We start from the raw sequence: 19,074 nt of genomic DNA, 5'->3' as shown, positions 1-19,074 counted from the left end.
GGTGTGTAAAAATTGATTGATACACATGAGGAAACAAAAATCAAAAGGTCAACCTGAAAAGCTAAGAGAGAAAAATTTAATGAAAGTAGAAATAGATGCAGTAAAATGTGTCAAATTAACCAAATATTGTACATATGCTTCCATTTGACCCTGAATGACCTTTCTGAGCTGTACACATAAGATTAGGACTCTGAAGTTAGGACAGTTTTACGTTGCTTCCATCTAACTGCAAACATTATACAGGACAAATACATTGAATACTAGCCTGTGTTCTTACTCCTGCTTTTTTTGTACATTTATTGCATTTTGCTTGATGGTTGTGTGATTTCTGCTGTCTGAACAACAAATTGTTCTTTAGGGATAATAAAAATATCCTTGCTTCTTTATTGAATTCTTGATTTATTGCCAAAAATGTTTCATGAGGTTACAGTGGCTTTAGACCACCAAAATCTAATTAATTCATCCCTGATTCCATGGTGTTTGTAGCCAAATTTTAAAAACTTCACTCAGGGGATTTATGATAGGTGTGTTTAAAAACAGCAAACTTGGTTTTAACAATGACAACAATACCTTTGATAAGAACAAGCAGATCAAACTCCTACAGCTTGTTGTTAGCGTTTTTGTGTAACCAAAATGGTTAAAGAAAAATAGCACTTGTGTGTTCTACACTTTTAATCTTTAAAATCTGCTGATGGCACAGAGCTTATGAGGTAAAGGGGTGAGGGTGAACCCTACAACTGGTGTCAGATCCAGGTCATCTCCAGTCATTCCAGGTGGAGGAGTGAATCGAAAGCGCTGGAGGAGGGAAGCGAAGAAAAGGAAAACCTCCATCTTGGCCAGACTCTCTCCAGCACAAACCCTCGACCCTGCAAGAAATCAGGGAATCGCAAACTGTTAAGCCATCTTAATGTTTGTCTTAGATTTTATGTCTTAGTCTTATATTTCTTTGTGTTAAGAACCCACACACTTACCTAGAGAGAATGGGATAAAGGCCTCTCTCCTTCTAAAATTGCCTTTCTCATCCAGGAAATGGGCTGGATTAAAAGCAGAACTCTTTTCCCAGTTATTCTCATCACAGTGAGCTGATGAAAGCAGACCAATCACTGGGGTTCCCTAAAATATGGAGAAGATTGCTTTCTCATTGTCTTAAGAGCACTCATGAAATAAATTTTACTTAAGTTTCCGAAAATTAACTCATATTGTAAATGACCAAAACAGCAATAATGTGTATGCTGAGCTAATTTCTTCCTTTATATGTATTCATTAACTGTTCATTTCTATATTAGGCAACAAAAAAGTCCTGAGTTTAATTACTTGTTGTACATTTTACATAGTTTTGTTTTTTTTTAAAACAAAAAAACATTTATAGCAAGTTGCATTTGTCAGGGGTTTTTCTTGTTATTTTACCCTCCCCCTGTGTTCCTTTTGTATCTTTTGTGCAGTAATGTTATACAATATATTCATTCCTTATTGTTTTCTTATTGTAACTGTTTATTTCAGTACATTTGTTGTTAAATAAAAAAAATTAAAAAAATAACCTATAGGGTAAGCACCCATAGTTTTCAGTGATTTTTTAAGACTAAAATCTTATTTAAAATTTCAACTTGTGATAATTTATGGATATGAAAATAAAAAAAAACCCAAATAAACAGACTAAGATCTACTATAGTTTGAGAACAACGACAGCTTAAACACTGTAAAATGTAATATTGTGTTTAATTAAAAATATTAAATAGGCTGAACTCAGTTTTTATAAATTTGTTATTAGAACTCGATTTAAATAAGTTACCAGTACTTTTTAGGCAAAACCGCTGATAAACTCAATTTATTTGAGTTGTCTTAACTTAGAAAAACTAAGTAAGATGGAAGTTTTGCTTCTCAGTGCGGAAGGATAAAAGATGTGTTTTGAAAATGCCCCGTCACTACCGTCGTCCTCCCTCTCGGATCAGTCCGCATGTTCATGGTGCCAGCATTTGTTATCAGAATCAGAATCGTGTTTATTGGCCAAGTATATGTGCAGACACATACAGGGAATTTGGGTCCGGTAGATGGTGGCTCTCAAGCACAGCAATGTAAATCTCACACACACACACACACACACACACACACACACACACACACACACACACACACACACACACACACACACACACACACACACACACACACACACACACACACACGTCTATATATACACATTACACATACATACACAAAGCTATGTAAACCAACTATAAATAACGAATCTAACTTCTATACATAAAATACAGAAATGAATGACGTGGAATGAATACTACAAAATGTACATAAGGTGCAGTTGCAGTCTGGCAGTGGGAGCAGTGTGACAGGTCAACTGTTAAGAAGGGAGATGGCGAGGGGAAAGAAACTGTTCCTGTGTCGGGTGGTCCTGGTCTGCAGGCTTCTGTACCGTCTGCCAGAGGGCAGCAGATCAAAAAGTCTGTGTGCAGGGTGTGAGGGGTCTGCGATGATTTTCACTGCCCGTTTCCTGGTTCTTGAGAGGTACAGATCCTGGATGGAGGGCAGGGGGGTGCCGATGATCCTTTCTGCTGCCCGTTCAGTCCGCTGCAGTCTGCTCCTGTCCTGTTTAGTGGCTGCTCCATACCAGACTGTGATGGAGGAGCACAGGACAGACTCAATGACCGCAGTGTAGAACTGGATCAGCAGCTCCTGTGGAAGACTGTACTTCCCCAGTTGTCTTAGGAAGTACATCCTCTGCTGGGTCTTTTTGAGGATGGAGTTGATGTTGGTCTCCCACTTCAGGTCCTGGGAGATGGTTGTACCCAGGAACTTGAAGGTCTTCACAGTTGACACAGGGCTGTCTGATATGGTGAGGGGGAGCAGAGTTGAGGGATGTCTCCTGAAGTCCACTGTCATCTCTACAGTCTTAAGAGTGTTCCGCTCCAGATTGTGCTGACTGCACCAGAGTACCAGCCGCTCAACTTCTTGCCGGTATGCAGACTCATCACCATCTTGAATGAGGCCAATGACAGTGGTGTCATCTGCAAACTTTAGGAGTTTGACAGCCGAGTTCTTGGAGGTGCAGTCGTTAGTGTAGAGGGAGAACAGTAGTGGTGAGAGGACACATCCTTGAGGGGCACCAATACTGAGGGACCGGGTTTCAGAGGTGATCTCCCCCAGCCTCACTTGTTGCTTTCTGTCTGTCAGGAAGCTGGTGATCCACTGACAGGTAGCTGGTGACACGCTGAGCTGGGAGAGTTTGGAGGAAAGAAGTTCAGGCACAATGGTGTTAAAAGCCGAACTAAAGTCCACAAACAGGACCCTGGCATAAGTTCCCGGGCGGCCAAGGTGTTGCAGGATGTAATGCAGCCCCATGTTCACTGCATCATCCACCGACCTGTTTGCCCGGTAGGCAAACTGCAGAGGGTCCAGCTGGTGGCCTGTAATGTTTTTCAGATGGGCTAACACCAGTCGTTCGAAGGATTTCATGACCACAGACGTCAAGGCGACAGGTCTGTAGTCATTCAGTCCTGTGATGGTGGGTTTCTTGGGAACAGGGATGATGGTGGAGCGTTTGAAGCAGGAGGGAACTTCACACAGCTCCAGGGATCTGTTGAAGATGCGAGTAAAGATGGGAGCCAGCTGTTCAGCACAGGTTTTGAGGCAGGAGGGTGAGACGCCGTCTGGTCCGGGGGCTTTCCTGGGCTTCTGTTTCTGGAATAGTCGGCTCACATCCTGAGTGTGTATTCTGAGTTTCAGGGAGGAGGAAAGGGGGGTGAGAGGTGTGGTGGAGGTCGTTGAGTCTGGATTGGAGAGGGTGGTGGTGGTCGTTGAGTCTGGATTGGGGAGGGTGGGGGTGGTCGTTGAGTTTTGATCGGGGAGGGGCAGGGTGAAGGGGGGAGAGGTGGAAGGTGTGTTGGGGGTCAATGTCTGAAGCAATGTCCCTGGGAAGGGGAGGGTGGGGCGTGGGAGTCTGTCCGTCTCAAAAGTGTTTAACTCGTTGGCCAGGTCTTTGTTTGCTTCAATAGTGGGTGGGTGGCGTCTGTAGCTGGTGATTTCCTGCAGGCCCCTCCACACTGACGCAGGGTCGTTGGCTGAGAGCCGTTCTTCCAGCTTCTGGGAGTAGATACTTTTAGCTGCTTTGATCTCCTTGGTCAGTGTGTTCCTGGCTTGCTTGTACAGGACCCTGTCACCACTTCTGTAGGCGTCCTCCTTGGCCTTACGAAGATGTTGGAGTTTAGGAGTGAACCATGGTTTATTGTTGTTGCATGTGCAAAAGGTCTTTGTTGGCACACACACGTCTTCACAGAAACTGATGTATGATGTCACAGTGTCCGTGAGCTCATCTAGGTTCTCAGATGCAGCTTCAAAAACAGTCCAATCAGTGGAGTCAAAACAGTCCTGCAGTTCCTGCTTTGCTGCGTTAGTCCACTTCTTCACAGTTTTAACTACAGGCTTGGCACGTTTGAGTTTTTGCCTATAAACTGGAATAAGATGGGCCATGCAGTGATCAGAATGTCCCAAAGCTGCCCGGGGCACAGAGCGATAGGCATCTTTTAGAGTGGTGTAGCAGTGATCCAGTATGATGTTGTCCCTGGTGGGGCAGTCTATATGCTGTCTGTATTTAGGGAGTTCGTAGTTTAGGTTTGCTCTGTTAAAATCCCCAAGAATAATTGTAAAGGAATCCGGGAATTTCCTCTCCAGGGTAGTAATCTGGTCAGCCAGCTCGCACAGTGCGTTGTTCGCGTTGGCCTGTGGAGGGACGTAAACTCCGACCAGCATGAAGGAAGAAAACTCCCGCGGTGAATAAAAAGGTTTACAGTTGATGAAAAAACTTTCCAAGTGTGGGCTGCAGTGTTTCTGTAACACTGTGACATCAGTACACCAACCTTCATTAATGTAGAAGCAGACTCCACCACCCTTTGTTTGCCCTGAGAGCTCTGTTTCGCGGTCCGCCCGGTGAAGTTGGAAGCCCGGCAGATTTAAGACAGCGTCTGGGACTCGCTCACTGAGCCAGGTTTCAGTGAAGCAGAGGGCAGCAGAGCGTGCAAAGTCCTTGTTAGTCCGGTTATGGAATATGTTGAGCAAACCTGGAGAAGCGTCAGCTCAAGATATTATTGTTTTCATTGCTGTGAATCTTTACCTGATACACTGACTTGGTGAGTAAACGTTTACTCTTATTCAAACTGATTTTGTGGTGTTGTGCCAAAAAGTGATTGTCTGCCAAAAACTGATTTCCGGTATTTGCCAAAAACTGATTGCTCGTATTTAAACTGCTATAAGTAACTTGTTGGGCTATAATATGTGAAACATATGTCAAATGCATCCCTCATGGATGACATAAAGTCATCTTGAGCCACAAACAACATTCGTGTAACAAGGTAGAAGCCGCAATCAGTTTTTGGCAGTGACTTTTATATAACCTTTATTTAAACAGTTAAAAAAAATCTCATTAACATTAAAAATGTCTTTTGTAAGAGTAAGTTGGCCAAGAGGACAGCAGAAATGGCAGCAAATATTACAATATTTCTGTAAAAATATTTTAAGTGGGGATAAAGGACCGGATTGGTTATAATGTAAGTACAATAGCAGAGAGTTGTAAAGATACTTGAAAAACAGATATTGTTTTAATTCTCTATATAACCCCTTTGTAAACCCTGTTCACCGAAGTCTATTTACGAACATACGTAAAGATATTACACATAAAAAATACACAGAAACATTGGAAATCAGTTTTTGGCAGACAATCACTTTTTGGCACAACAGTGGCTTCTCTTAGTTTAGCACCAGGTTTATAATCTTGCTAGCTAGTTAGTGTTAGCCTAGCGTTGCTGCTGCGGCTGGGCTCATGTTACTTAAAAACCTTATATAAAAATATGTCTGAAATTTTCTGTTGATTGTTTGAAATAAAAAAGTGAGATAAGAGCCCAGACGAAATTATTCGGGAGGTGCAGCCGTTAGGGGTGGGGTGTGGGGTCGCTAGCCCCGGGACGTCGGGCTAGCGATTTTGCGAGCCCTGTATCTGATTGAGGAATCACTCATCTTTGGAAAAGAGTTTATTACAGAGAAATGGCTCTTTCCAAAATAAAAGCTATACTATACGCTTCTTCTGGGCTATATTCTCAGCAGCATATTGTAGCGGGTCAGGGCTGTTCGGGGTTCTGTTTTTTACAGTTATGTTTTGTTTATGTTGCCATAGTGACGGGTGACGCCCTCTCGCTGCGACGGTGTGTCCTTCCGGGGTCAGAGGGCGCCCTGTGTGTTGTTGTTGCTGTGCGGTTGCTGCGCTGAGCAGTTAGCTAGCGGCAGCGTTCTTCTGCAGATGTCAATAAACGACTGTGCTCCCTGGCTAGCTCACGGGAAGCAAGACCAAACGACACCTCCGTCTCCTCGTTGTCTGAGCTCGCCACATTGGTGTCAGAAGTGGGATGATGGTGGCACCCCATGTTCTGACCCGAGTGACTTTTCCCCCGCCGGTTGTGACCGGCCGGTGCGCCAAAAGAAGGCACCTGGACATTTGCAGGACTTTGTGTGGGGTAATGGGGTCGTTGGGGACGACTGACCCCTTAGGTGGGGGCTATGTAGCGGGTCAGGGCTGTTCGGGGTTCTGTTTTTTTACAGTTGTGTTTTGTTTATGTTGCCATAGTGACGGGTGACGCCCTCTCGCTGCGACGGTGTGTCCTTCCGGGGTCAGAGGGCGCCCTGTGTGTTGTTGTTGTTGCTGTTGCCGCGCTGAGCAGTTAGCTAGCGGCAGTGTTCTTCTGCAGATGTCAATAAACGGCTGTGCTCCCTGGCTAGCTCACGGGAAGCAAGACCAAACGACACCTCCCTCTCCACCTTGTCTGAGCTCGCCACAATATCAAACATATCAGGTCCCCATAAGGAGAATCATGTGCTAACGGTTGTCTAAATGACTCGGGTAAAGTTTGTAGCATGCATGCTTGTTGTTTTTGTCTGCTTCCACTTGTCTTTGCACTAGGGTGATGTCAGCATAAATGTGTAGTCATATTCGTTGTGTTCCCACTAGTGCTGTCAGCGTTAATCTCGTTGAAATGACGTTAACGCCACAACAAGGCAATCTCACGGCAATCTCCTTTAATGAGCTACCCCTGATCGCCCTGTGCGTGGGGCTAGACGGTCAACACGTTAACGAGCTAACTGTGCTAACACACTAGTTCCCACCCATGTAATTGAGCATTACGTGGCACATCCAACATACTGTTTTACTTTAGTCCATGACACGCTTACCTTCAGGGTCATACGTCACATGAAACCCAAAATAATTCCAAACGCCGGATCTAAATGAGGGTGGGGGAGGTTCAATTTGCTATGTTGCAAGGAGAGCTTAACTTCTGTCTCGCTGGCTTGCCCTGCGCTCTTCCTTCTGACTATGCTGTCTGTGTTGAGCGCTCAGTGGATCTGTGCTCGACAGTGCAGCCTAGGCGGAGTAGTCGAACGCAGATTCACTGAGCGCTTAACACAGACAGCATCGTCAGAAGGAAAGTTGATCAAATAAATTACAAATTTTGTATTGTTTGATACATATGCGTACCGAACCGAAAGCACTGTATCGAACGGTTCAATATCAATACGAGTATCGTTGCACCCCTAATATATAGATATATAGATATCTATACATCTATCTCTATATAGATATCTATCTCTATATCTATCTATAGATAGAGATATAGATATATATCAATATCATGTTTAACCTGAGTAGCAAAAGACCGCAGGGGGGGGTTGAAAACAATATGCCAGGAGTTAGCTTTGCTCGCGGACTCTATCAAGCCTTGACCTCCCGGTCAGCTTTTGCTCTGGTGGATAACAGAGCTCTCCGAAAACTTGGAAGCATTTTTGCAAATATGTGATATTTTGATAAATTAAGTAGATATTTGAGCATTACACAGCTACATTCTCGGCTGAATATATCTTAAAGGTTATTTTGTGACCCAGAAAGGGTAGTCTGGGGAAAAGGCAGATCGCATTTGTTGGCCACGGTTGCGAGGCAATGGCGGAGGAGCACAGCTAAAAAACGTATTTTTTCTGGGTCACAAAATAAACTTTTGAGATATTTTCAGGCGAGAATGTAGCTGTGTAAAGTTCAAATATCTGCTCAATTTATCAAGACATCACATATTTGCAAAAATGCTCAGACGTTTTCGGAGACGTCCATTTTTTTTCATGCTTTGTGGCAGCTTTTGAACATCTGTGGCATCTATTAATGTGAAATCTAGACTTTATTTAACAACATAAGCAAACTATGTTACAATGATTGCACAGCCATTAAGGATCAAATCAGTTTCTGAAAAATGTTCTGCTTTTTCTCCCTCTTGCTTCTTACTGTCTTTGAGGCTTGGGACCAGCACTCTTGTTGTTGGACAGAAAGACATCAACTCAGTGGTAAGCATTTTGGTTTTCCAATATATTAGCAACTGTCAGTGACATTTATATTAATCAGGCTGGACTTAAATCATACTTTAGATCAACCTGTTTTACTTATTGTTTTATTTGTGCTTTGGTTTGGGGAAGTTGATTCTGTACTGATCTTTTCATGTCTTCTGTTATTAGACTTGAGATATGACTGCACTATGCTGTTGCTGGTGACTCCAGTTAATTCTACAAGACATGCTGTGTAAGTAAACAAACAGTTTGGTCTGCATTTCTTGAAAGATCACATCCCCCAAACTTAGTTTAGAGGGTCTACACTGTTGTGATGGCAGCAGCCACACAGGGGTAAATTAGTCCATTTTTCACTTTATTATTTTGCTTTGCAGTATTCTTCATTAATATAATTCATTAATCATTTGGTTAAACCTAACACTGGTATTATGAGGCGCGCACATAGTAGCATTGTATGGTTTTTCTAAAATGTTTTGTTATATTAATTATGTTTCTCTTTCTTTGAGTTACCTGGGTTTGGGCGGTGGCTGTTTCCTAGTGATGTGACGTTCTGTATCGAGGCTTCGGAGCGTGTGTCGAGTAATGGAGGGGGCGTTTCCGCGAAGCGCGTATCGAGGCTTGCTTCATTTATGGGAGGAGCTGAAAATGATGACGTCCGAAGCCTCGCTGCCCGGCTGTACCACGTGACTGGTTCATGAAGCGGTTCGAACTTTGCCGCAAATAATCATTTTCCATACTGCCAGCATAAATATACACAGTATACTGCCATCACTACACTATAGGTGTTTTACACACTCCTTTTGTTGTTGACATTTACAGGCTGTGTGCAAAATGCCACACTCTTCAAATTCATGCCAGCTATTATTTTTACGTCCAGTAGGTGTCCTGCTAGAGCAAATGAAGCTTCATGAAGCTTCGCGTTGGGGTGAACCAATTGGATGAAAAGCTTCAGTGCTTCATGGGGCTTCATCTGCCCATCACTACTGTTTCCTGTCTGGGCAAAAGGTGTGGCTGAGGACTCTGGGGACAAAATGCCTGCTCAGCAGGACCAACCATGGGCTTACCAGGAGCAGGGGTGTTTTAGGTTTAGTTAGGTTATTCTGTGCTTAGTTAATATTAGTGTGTGTTTTTGTTTTCCCCCCTATTGTGTTCAAATGGTTTGGCCAAATCATTATAAAAGCTACCCTCATGTGTCTTTGTAATTAGGTCAGTTTGTGAGTTAAGTTGTGTCTCACTTTGTTTTGTTTAAGTTTCTGGAAATTACTTTTTGTAGAGTTATATTTAGTTGACCTGTTTTATGGGCCTGCTAAGTATGGTTTTGAATTTTGTTAATTTTGGACTTTTTGAGGGTTAAAATAAAGAAAACCCTTTTTGAAGATATTTTTTTGCCTGTGTCCTCTTTGCTTTGGCTGCTTGGTCCCTCACAACTGTATATAGTGAAGTCTGCAAGTTTTCTAACAGCAACATTTGTTTTGTGCTCAAATCATTTTGCACATCATTAGAATTAAAGTTATTGGCCATGTTTGCATAGCCCTTTTTAAAATGATGCTTTCATGACATTATTGTATGTTGGGTGGTGGTCACGGCTATCCAGACTGACAATTGGGACATTGAATGTCACCTCTCCGGTGGGGAGGGAGCCTGAGATTGTCCAAATCTGAGTCTGTTTTATACCAAATGCAGAAAAAAATGTTTTAAGAAAACAATTAAGTTCATGTTCCAAAAAATATGATTGTTTGCTTGCAGGACAACAGGAGAGATGAGTCCTCCGTCACAGATGGTGTGGTCAGTGAAGATGGTTGCCTGCAGGTTCAAGCTCATTGCATCTCCAACCCACATCCACTGTACTTAAGGGAAGTTAAAGACTTTCTTCTGCACCTTACATTTGGATCACCTCGATCCATGATAGTCATTCAGGCCTGGACTGGAAACAAGCCATCCTTAAAATAATACAACATTCCAGCTCATGTGTTGGAATGCAGAACAAATGTGTTGTTTAAATTAGAGACTGCATTTGTGACAGAACAACAAATATTTTATTTTGATTATATAAGTAATGTAAGTAAAAAAAACAAACTTGTGGTAGGCCTAAACTTATTTTCAGAATAATTAAATCTGAGACTTTGTTTCATTGTGAGATTATAACAGTGATGGCAATATAATTGTTTGTTGTTCAGCAGAACAGTGTCCAGTATGTTGGCTGTTATACTTTGTTATGTTTGAAAATAAAACTTCATTTTAACATCATCACAAAAAGTGTTGTTAATTATTTTTAATCATATTCATGGTACCACAAATTGTTTTTTCATTTAGTTGAACTTGAAATGTTTGTCAGTAGGTAAACAATTAGTATTGTACAGTCAGAAATATCAAGTTATTCTTAATACTGCAGACTTGCAATGTATAAGTTGTCCTAACAGTCATCTTAAGTAAGCTTTACTTAGTTTTTTGAGGCAACGAGTTTCCTTAATTTTATTGAGTTCTGGGAACTAACAAGACTGTACAGTGTACTCAAAATGAGTCATCTTAAGTAAACTTGATCCAATTTTTTGAGTTCTGGGAACAAATGAGCTTGTACAGAGTACTCAAAATAAATAAGTTGTCCTAATTTAGTCATTTTTAGCTAAGCTTTACTCAATTTTTTTGAGGCAACGGGTTTCCTTAATGCTTTTGAGTTCTGGGAACTAATTAGATTTTACAGTGAAGTCTGAACAAAAGTCATTATCCTACATAGTAGCCTGTACGTCTTGGTGAGGGTCCTATAGAGCCCAGTGTGTTAGTTTCATGTTACTCTTGATGCTGTTTGTTCTGCACTCACGTGTCATTTTTAAAAAAAATAAAAATGTAGACGTGTACAGTGTCACTAATTGGTTCAGAACTGGGACTGTTTGACTTTTGTTTTACCTTCTTGATGAAGTAGGACTGAAAGGTGACATCTTGTGAAACGCAACGTACAATAAAAGGCGTAGTATTAATCACTCTTTGTATTTCATGGATGACAGCGTCAGTGAACGGCAGGCTCTTTCTGTCTCCCACTCGGACCTGGCGATTTTCTACTACCTGATCCAGTTCCTCCTGGACTTTGTCTACAAAAAGAACAAAAAAACAAACCAAGTAATGATTGAAACTGTAGTAGTGTTGTTACACAAATTATTCTATTTAAGAGCAATTTATTAATTTGCTGTTAGGTTTGAATTCATATTTATATCTGCAGTATTCTGCACACTGCTGGAGCTAAGTAAAAGGGACATCTAGCAAACCTATGTTAGTCAGAATAGCAATGACTAATGGTCGAACAAAAATTCAGATTTTGGACAAATTATATCCAAATGTGATCGTATAAGTTTTTGGAAGTCATGAGATTTAGTTCTTTCATAAATAAAATGAAGAACATACTTTAAAAGAGAAACAGTTGATTATGTTTTATATGCTTCAGTTTCTTGATTGCTAATATATCCTCACAATATACAGTGAACTCCTTCCCGGTGAAGCCATGGCAAGCCTACTGTGGTTTGTTATTGGTTTTGTGTTTGGTATTGTTTTTTCCGACCTTCTTTATCTGCCACCATCTTATTCTTACCCAGTAGTAGGTAGTAATCTAATAAGTAAATAGACCAGGGAGTGGAAATGATGAGTATTGCCAGAGAGCCAGTTTGACAGTATTCTGGGTTACTAGACAATGGCTATTTGCCCATGGGTAGGACTGTGTTTTTGTTCTAAATCATTTCTCACATTTGCTTTTTATTTGACGTAAGTGGTTCTCACCATCTTTTCTTCCCCTGTTAGAAAAAGCTGCATAACCCGGTCTAAATTTTATGAAAATGTTGTTTTTTGATTTTTCTTTCTTTTCACTTAAAATACCTTTGTTTCATTTCCACATTGCCCAGATATCTGGTGAATGAAGCATCACCAGTAAATAAGTGTATTATATTTCTTACCTTGTATTTCAGGGTACTTGGCCATGAGCATTAAGCCATATCTTATAGTAATAGATGTAGATTCTGAGCCAGCAGTAAATAGGTTGACAACAGTAATCAGTAGGTTGTCTTCGTGATAGTGAGAACTTATATTTTTATCTATATTTCCAGATGCCTTACAAGTAGAAAAAAGGGAAGAAATGAGTCTCAGTAATAAGATTACTTTGGAAAGGTATTTAATCTAATTTAGGTCTTACCTCAAGCTGAATCTTCCGAGCGAGAAATGAATCCACCAAACTTCTGCACATCTGTGGATCAAGGGTGTCCTCTAAACCTTTGATCAATGCTGCGATCTGTCTTCTATTAGCAAAGGCATTCTCTATCAGCTCTTTGCGGGCTTTAACCCAACTGAACAGCATTGGAAAGTAGTTATACAACTGTTGAATAAACAAGAAAGTTAGATTCACCACACATTACCAGTTTAACAAATACATTGTATTTATATGTTTAATTATAGAAAACTGCATAACTGGACATGATATCCTGTTGCTATTAATCTTCGATTTAGATAAGAGAACCTCAAATCCTGTTCGTGGCAGGGCATGGATGACATGGTTATGACTTTGCAGATACTTTGTAATGACTAAATACTATTGGCCTTAATGTCTTCTTTTAACATTCTGAATTTACACTAAAACTGCATTTTGACTAAAGGTAAATAGTAATGCTGATCTACTGAACTTAGAGCACAGGAGACAAGAGCAAGACAAAATCTACATTTTTAATCAAAGGTTAATCAGGCTCATGAGGTCAGCAGTCGGAAAGGCAAACAGGCAGACAATAAGAAGGGTTCTAAAACCATTCCAACAGGTTATAAGCAATGGAAACTAGACTAGGTACTAGAAAGAAGACAAAAAACAAAACAAAAAGACAAATAATTACAAACATGTAAAGGAGTAAGTAGCAGTGAGCAGCAAAATAACCTGACAAGTGACAGGGGAGTGAGGATGTGAAGAACTGTTTCTGTCAGATTGTTATCATACCTGCACTGAAGCAGAGCCCAGGAGTTGAGTATTCCTAATAGCTCGACTCACCATCACTCTGAACTCTGGGTCATCATATTCAAATCTTTTACCATAAACAATCGAACAGATGATATTGGAAACAGCAGCATTCACAGCCTCAGCACTGTCAAAGGCTTTACCTGACAGAAAAAGGAAGGTGTTTTTATTTAAGGACCAACACAGTAAGAACTAGAAGCCTCAGGTAATAAACGTTCACAAAGGCAGGATGCAGGAACAAGTTTGTTTTGTGTGTTACAACACAGCCCTTCCTGATATGTTTGCTCAAGGTCTCCAACCAGGGATGAATGTATAACTACCATTTTATGAAAGCGCTAAGTTGGGACTATGAGTAAAATGAAAATAACAAAATAAATGCAGTCATGCATTTTGCAGTCATTCAGTCACACAATCTTAATTGCTGTGAATTACAAATCACATTTCATTAAACTGAAATTGTTTTCAATGTTGTTTATAAACATATTTGTCTTGAATTTCATATATATATATATATGTGTATGTTCTTCCTCTACCCTCACCCCCCCCCCCCCCCCCCCCCATTTTTGCACATGTCGAGGAGCGTGTCAGGCTACATTACACTGTGTGTTATACTTGTATAACTATGCATGTGACAAATAAAGAACCTTGAACCTTGAATTTAAAGCCAACAACCTGTTCAAATAAGTTAAAGTGTACAAGTTTGAAGAGCAGAATGTGTACCAACATCCCTGGTTAATGACTAATTTGCCTGAGAAAATCTAGTTAAATAAATCGGGATCTGGTGCCTCTGTTACCCAGTGTCGGGTATTGCATAAAGGGAAGGGTCATAAGTCAAGACGCTTTTCTTTTGAAGCTCCTTAGACTATCGGGGAATGTTACAGAATGTGGTTGCACAATGCGAGTGCTGAGTTACATAGTACGTAAAAATCATTAAAAATGCTAGTTATTGCCCTGTGCCGACTCAATAAGTACAGAGTTCCAAACTTCATAACGGCATTAACACCAGCACAAAAGTGTGCGCTGGGAGTTTCATGGCATGAGTTTCAATGGCCAAGCTGTTCCTGTAGCTGCAATGTGTTGATTAAATGGTAATTGCTAGTGTCACAGAAATGGCTTATGTATAAAGATGTTTAATAGATGGTTCCAGCAGTTAAAATGTTCTTGCTTGTACATTTCTGTGGACAATATTGTAAAGGTGCGTTTTCTTGTACAAGAGACATGTTTATCTTGTCACAAAGAACAAGTTTTTGTTACACCGCTATTATCGCGAGGTTTTGCGTGATAATATAGGCTGTGAGCCCACATTTAATAATTGCACTAAGGAGTTCAGCGAGCTATCTGCAAAAGCCTGGTTAGTCTACCAGCTGTTCAAGATATTTTCATATAATTGTATTGTCCATCCATCCATCCATCTTCATCCGCTTTATCTGAGGCCGGGTTTCGGGGGCAGCAGCCTAAGCAAAGAGGCCCAGACCTCCCTCTCCCCAGCCACCTCCTCCAGCTTATCCGGGGGAACACCAAGGCGTTCCCAGGCCAGCCAAGAGATATAATCTCTCCAGCGTGTCCTGGGTCTGCCCTGGGGCCTCCTCCCGGTGGGACATGCCTGGAACACCTCACCCAGGAGGCGCCCAGGGGGCATCCTTGTCAGATGCCCGAACCACCTCAGCTGGCTCCTTTCGATGTGGAGCAGCAGCTGCTCTACTCTGAGCCCCTCCCGGATGGCCGAACTTCTCACCCTATCTCTAAGGAAGAGGCCAGCCACCCTTCGGAGGAAGCTCATTTCTGCCGCTTGTATCCGCGATCTCGTTCTTTCGGTCACTACCCACAGCTCGTGGCCATAGGTGAGGGTAGGGACGTAGATCGACCGGTAAATTGAGAGCTTTGCTTTTACACTCAGCTCCCTCTTCACCACGACGGACCGGTGCAGCGTCTGCATTACTGCAGCTGCAGCCCCAATCCGTCTGTCGATCTCCGGCTCCCTTCTCCCATCACTCGCGAACAAGACCCCGAGATACTTGAACTCGTCCACTTGGGGCAGGAACTCATCCCCGACCCAGAGTGGGCACTCCACCCTTTTCCGGCTGAGAACCATGGCCTCAGATTTGGAGGTGCTGATCCTCATTCCCGCTGCTTCACACTCGGCTGCGAACCGTTCCAGTGTGAGCTGGAGGCCCTCACCCGATGAAGCCAACAGAACCACATCATCCGCAAAAATCAGAGATGAGATTCTGAGGCCACCAAAGCGAAAGCCCTCCGCCACTTGGCTGCGCCTAGAAATCCTGTCCATAAAAATTATGAACAGAACCGGAGACAAAGGGCAGCCCTGGCGGAGCCCATCACCCACCGGGAACGAGTCCGACTTATTGCCGGCAATGCGAACCAAGCTCTTACAACGGTTGTATAGGGATCGAATGGCCCGTAGCAATGGGCCAGACACCCCATATTCCCGCAACACCTCCCACAGGACACCCTGAGGGACACGGTCGAATGCCTTCTCCAAGTCCACAAAACATATGTAGACTGGTTGGGCAAACTCCCATGCACCCTCAAGTATCCTGGAGAGGATAAAGAGCTGGTCCAGTGTTCCGCGACCAGGATGAAAACCGCATTGTTCCTCCTGTATCCGAGGTTCGACTAGCAGACGAACTCTCCTTTCCAGCACCCTGGCATAGACTTTCCCAGGGAGGCTGAGGAGTGTGATCCCCCTGTAGTTGGAACACACCCTCCGGTCCCCCTTCTTAAAGATGGGGACCACCACCCCGGTCTGCCAGTCCACAGGTACTGCCCCTGATCTCCACGCAACATTGCAGAGGCGTGTCAACCAGGACAGCCCTACAACATCCAGAGCCTTCAGGAACTCGGGGCGGACCTCATCAACACCAGGGGCTCTGCCACCAAGGAGTTGTTTAACTGCCTCAGTGACCTCGCCCCCGGAAATTGGCGGGTCATTCCCCTCATCCCCAGACTCTGCTTCCTCCTCGGAAGACGTGTCAGTGGGATTAAGGAGGTCCTTGAAGTATTCCTTCCACCGCCTGACAATTTTCTCAGTCTTCGTCAGCAGCGCTCCGCCAGCATTATACACAGTGCAGGTAGAGCACCACTTTCCCCTCCTGAGACGCCTGACGGTTTGCCAGAATCTCTTCGAGGCAGTCCGAAAGTCTTTTTCCATGGCCTCTCCGAACTCCTCCCTGTCACGATCTGGTACAGGGATTCAAACGCAGAGCGGTAAGGTATCTCCAAGGTGTAGTTTATTTACAGTGCCAGTGCAATATATGTACAGTGAAGGGATCCAAAACTCCGGGGGAATCACAGGGTAACTCGCTCACGTCTTCTTCGCTCACACTCACACACGTTCCCGCAGCAGGGAGGTCGCAGGTCCCGGGGGGGGGGGGGGAGATCTGAGGCAGACGAGAAGGCAGGTCACCAACTAATCACAAATCACGAATATGAAGCACAAGAGCTGTGAGAACACTAACGTTAGGGGTACAATCATCCAGCGACGAGAGGATCTGTGTTCCAGCCTCAAATAGTGCTCCCGGTGATGATGGGTGAGTGTTGTCAGGTGTATGTGTGGGCCAAGGGCAGGAGCCCACAGTGAGCTCCGCCCAGGCAGAGAGGGAGAGAACAGAAACAGCAATTGTAGCCTTGTGGGGCCGACCGGGCAGGCACGGAGACCATGACACTCCCACACCCGAGTTTTTGCTTCAGCCACTGCCCGAGCCGCATTCCGCTTGGCCTGTCGATACCTGTCAGCTGCCTCAGGAGTCCCACAGGCTAACCAAGCCCGATAGGACTCCTTCTTCAGCCTGGTGGCCCCCTACCCCTCTGGTGTCCACCATTTGGTTCGGGGATTACCACCACGGCAGGCACCAACCACCTTGCGGCCACAGCTCAATGCAGCAGCTTCAGCAATGGAGACGCTGAACATGGTCCATTCGGACTCAATGTCCCCAGTCTCCCCTTTTTTCTCAGAAAAGTCAGAATTCTGAGATTAAAGTCAGAATTCTGAAATTAAAGTCAGAATTCTGACTTTTTTCTCAGATTTTTTTTCCAGTGGCCCTTAGAAGTGGCAGATGGCCACAAGGTAATTTTTTTTGTTGTTAAAACACAAGTGTTACTTTTGATAGACTGAAGCGCTTAAAGCCTTTGTGTTTTTTCACGGCATTCAATAAATGCAACGAAGCGCCCGTCTTGAAGAAGCCGTGCCTGTGTTGTCATTTCGGAGTTACAATTACAATTTTAAATGAATGAATACAAATTTAAGACTGATTTGTAAAAACAGAGCTATTAGCAAAAGTTAATGCGTCAAAAGGTGTGTTACCTTTTTTTTCTTCAAATACTTCAATCAGGCACTCAGACTCCTCTATGATTTTTTCTTCGATTGCCGTCTTTCCCATTCCAAACTCTTTTAAGTTTGTTAATGCAAAATGCCTCATCTCTCTCCATGAATCTCCACTGGCAAAAACAATTCCTAGAGAATTTTTCAAGTACCAGAAGAAAAGCAAATATTAAAAAGAAACCTCAATATACACACACAGAAAAACATTTTTTCCACCCACCATGAGTTAATTTTAAGTCACTAATAATTGGAAGTATTTCTTTGTCTGAAAAGGCATCAACATTCAGCAGAGCTTGCTTGATCGTCTTGTAACCTGCCAGCACCACTGTCTTTTTGGGCCCCAAATGGACAGTGAATACTGGGCCATACTTCTTGGACAGCTGAAGTGAGTAAAACACAAGGAGACAAAAGTTTTTAAGTTTCTCCACATCTGAGTGGAAATAAATTGTAGCATTTAATAATAAATCTGTTTGCCTTTGCCAACAAACACTGCGTCAAACAAAAAAACTTTATGTCGTGAATTTTTTTAAATTTTAGAAGTCTGTCAAAAACTTGTTTAAAACTTAGAATTCAATTGTTATTTATTAGGCAAATTCAATTCAAAGTTTTATACCAAAATTTGAGCGGGCACACTGGACTCCTCGGAGAAGTAAGAAATTGTTCAAAGAGAACTTTCAACCGCACAAACATTTTTTGTTCAGGAATTCAAGTAAATAATCGTAAATTAGCATCTGCTTTAAAAAATATATAATAAATTATAGTTTAGCATGGAATGTCAGTTTAATTACAGAAACATTCAAAAAAGATTTTGGTAATAGCCAATGCTATTATTTTAGAGCAGTTGAAGTATAATCTTTACATTGTATGGTGGCTTAATAATTTTGTCAAGCACTGTATTTGATTTTTTGCATACCTCATAGAGCGCAATGTGAAGCGGCTGACGATTCAACTGTAGCAAATTGCCAAACAGCGGCAGTGGCGTGGGACCTGGAGGGTAGTTTCTCTCAGAAGCAAGTTTGGTGCATATTAGATAGAAAGCAAGTAAGATCACAACTGTGATGAGCAGAGATGTTACATTCGGAGTATGTAGTAAAAAATCTTCCATTGCAGCCATACTGACCTAGAAACAAGAGTAGTCTGCCTTACACTTGTGTTTCAACAGACCTTATGGTTATTGTCAAACCGATATTAAACATTAACAACACAGACATGCCTTGTTTGGATAACAGCCAGTCAGACTCTGGCCTACTGAGACTATTGCTATTTACACACAGGCCCAGCCCCAGCCACTGGGGCCATGGGAATGCTGAGTGATCAGAGGGCAGTTTAGGTGAGCTCAGTCTGAACTTGTTTGGATCAGATTCAGAGCATGGGG

At 42.7% G+C, this 19,074-nt stretch overlaps 1 protein-coding gene across 1 annotated transcript; it reads right to left on the bottom strand.

Moving 5' to 3' along the window:
- Nucleotides 1-62: 62 nt before the first annotated feature.
- On the bottom strand, nucleotides 63-18,862 carry LOC101483705 (cytochrome P450 2K1). The gene is made up of 9 exons (XM_004559394.3): nucleotides 18,613-18,862; nucleotides 17,920-18,079; nucleotides 17,682-17,831; nucleotides 13,343-13,503; nucleotides 12,557-12,736; nucleotides 12,321-12,474; nucleotides 11,287-11,468; nucleotides 972-1,113; nucleotides 63-866 (listed from the first exon to the last, which is right to left on the bottom strand). Exons 1-9 carry the CDS (start codon nucleotides 18,811-18,813, stop codon nucleotides 679-681), a joined length of 1,518 nt encoding a protein of 505 aa, XP_004559451.1. The 5' UTR covers nucleotides 18,814-18,862; the 3' UTR covers nucleotides 63-678.
- Between the last annotated feature and the right edge of the window lie 212 nt (nucleotides 18,863-19,074).

This window comes from Maylandia zebra, linkage group LG4 (assembly GCF_041146795.1).
Source record: "Maylandia zebra isolate NMK-2024a linkage group LG4, Mzebra_GT3a, whole genome shotgun sequence".
Classification (NCBI taxonomy): Eukaryota; Metazoa; Chordata; class Actinopteri; order Cichliformes; family Cichlidae; genus Maylandia; species Maylandia zebra.
Note: the sequence above shows the minus strand (reverse complement) of the source record. Positions and strands in the feature narration are given on the sequence as shown.

Bases quoted from the DNA above. Each gene is read 5' to 3' on its own strand.
- LOC101483705 (XM_004559394.3), bottom strand. From the start codon at position 18,813: ATGGCTGCAATGGAAGATTTTTTACTACATACTCCGAATGTAACATCT. The intron at 12,475-12,556 runs GTAAGACCTAAA...TCTACTTGTAAG, and splicing joins CTCGGAAGATTCAGCTTGAG to GCATCTGGAAATATAGATAA. The intron at 1,114-11,286 runs GTAAAACAAAAG...TCCATATTTTAG, and splicing joins AGTCCTACTTCATCAAGAAG to GGAACCCCAGTGATTGGTCT.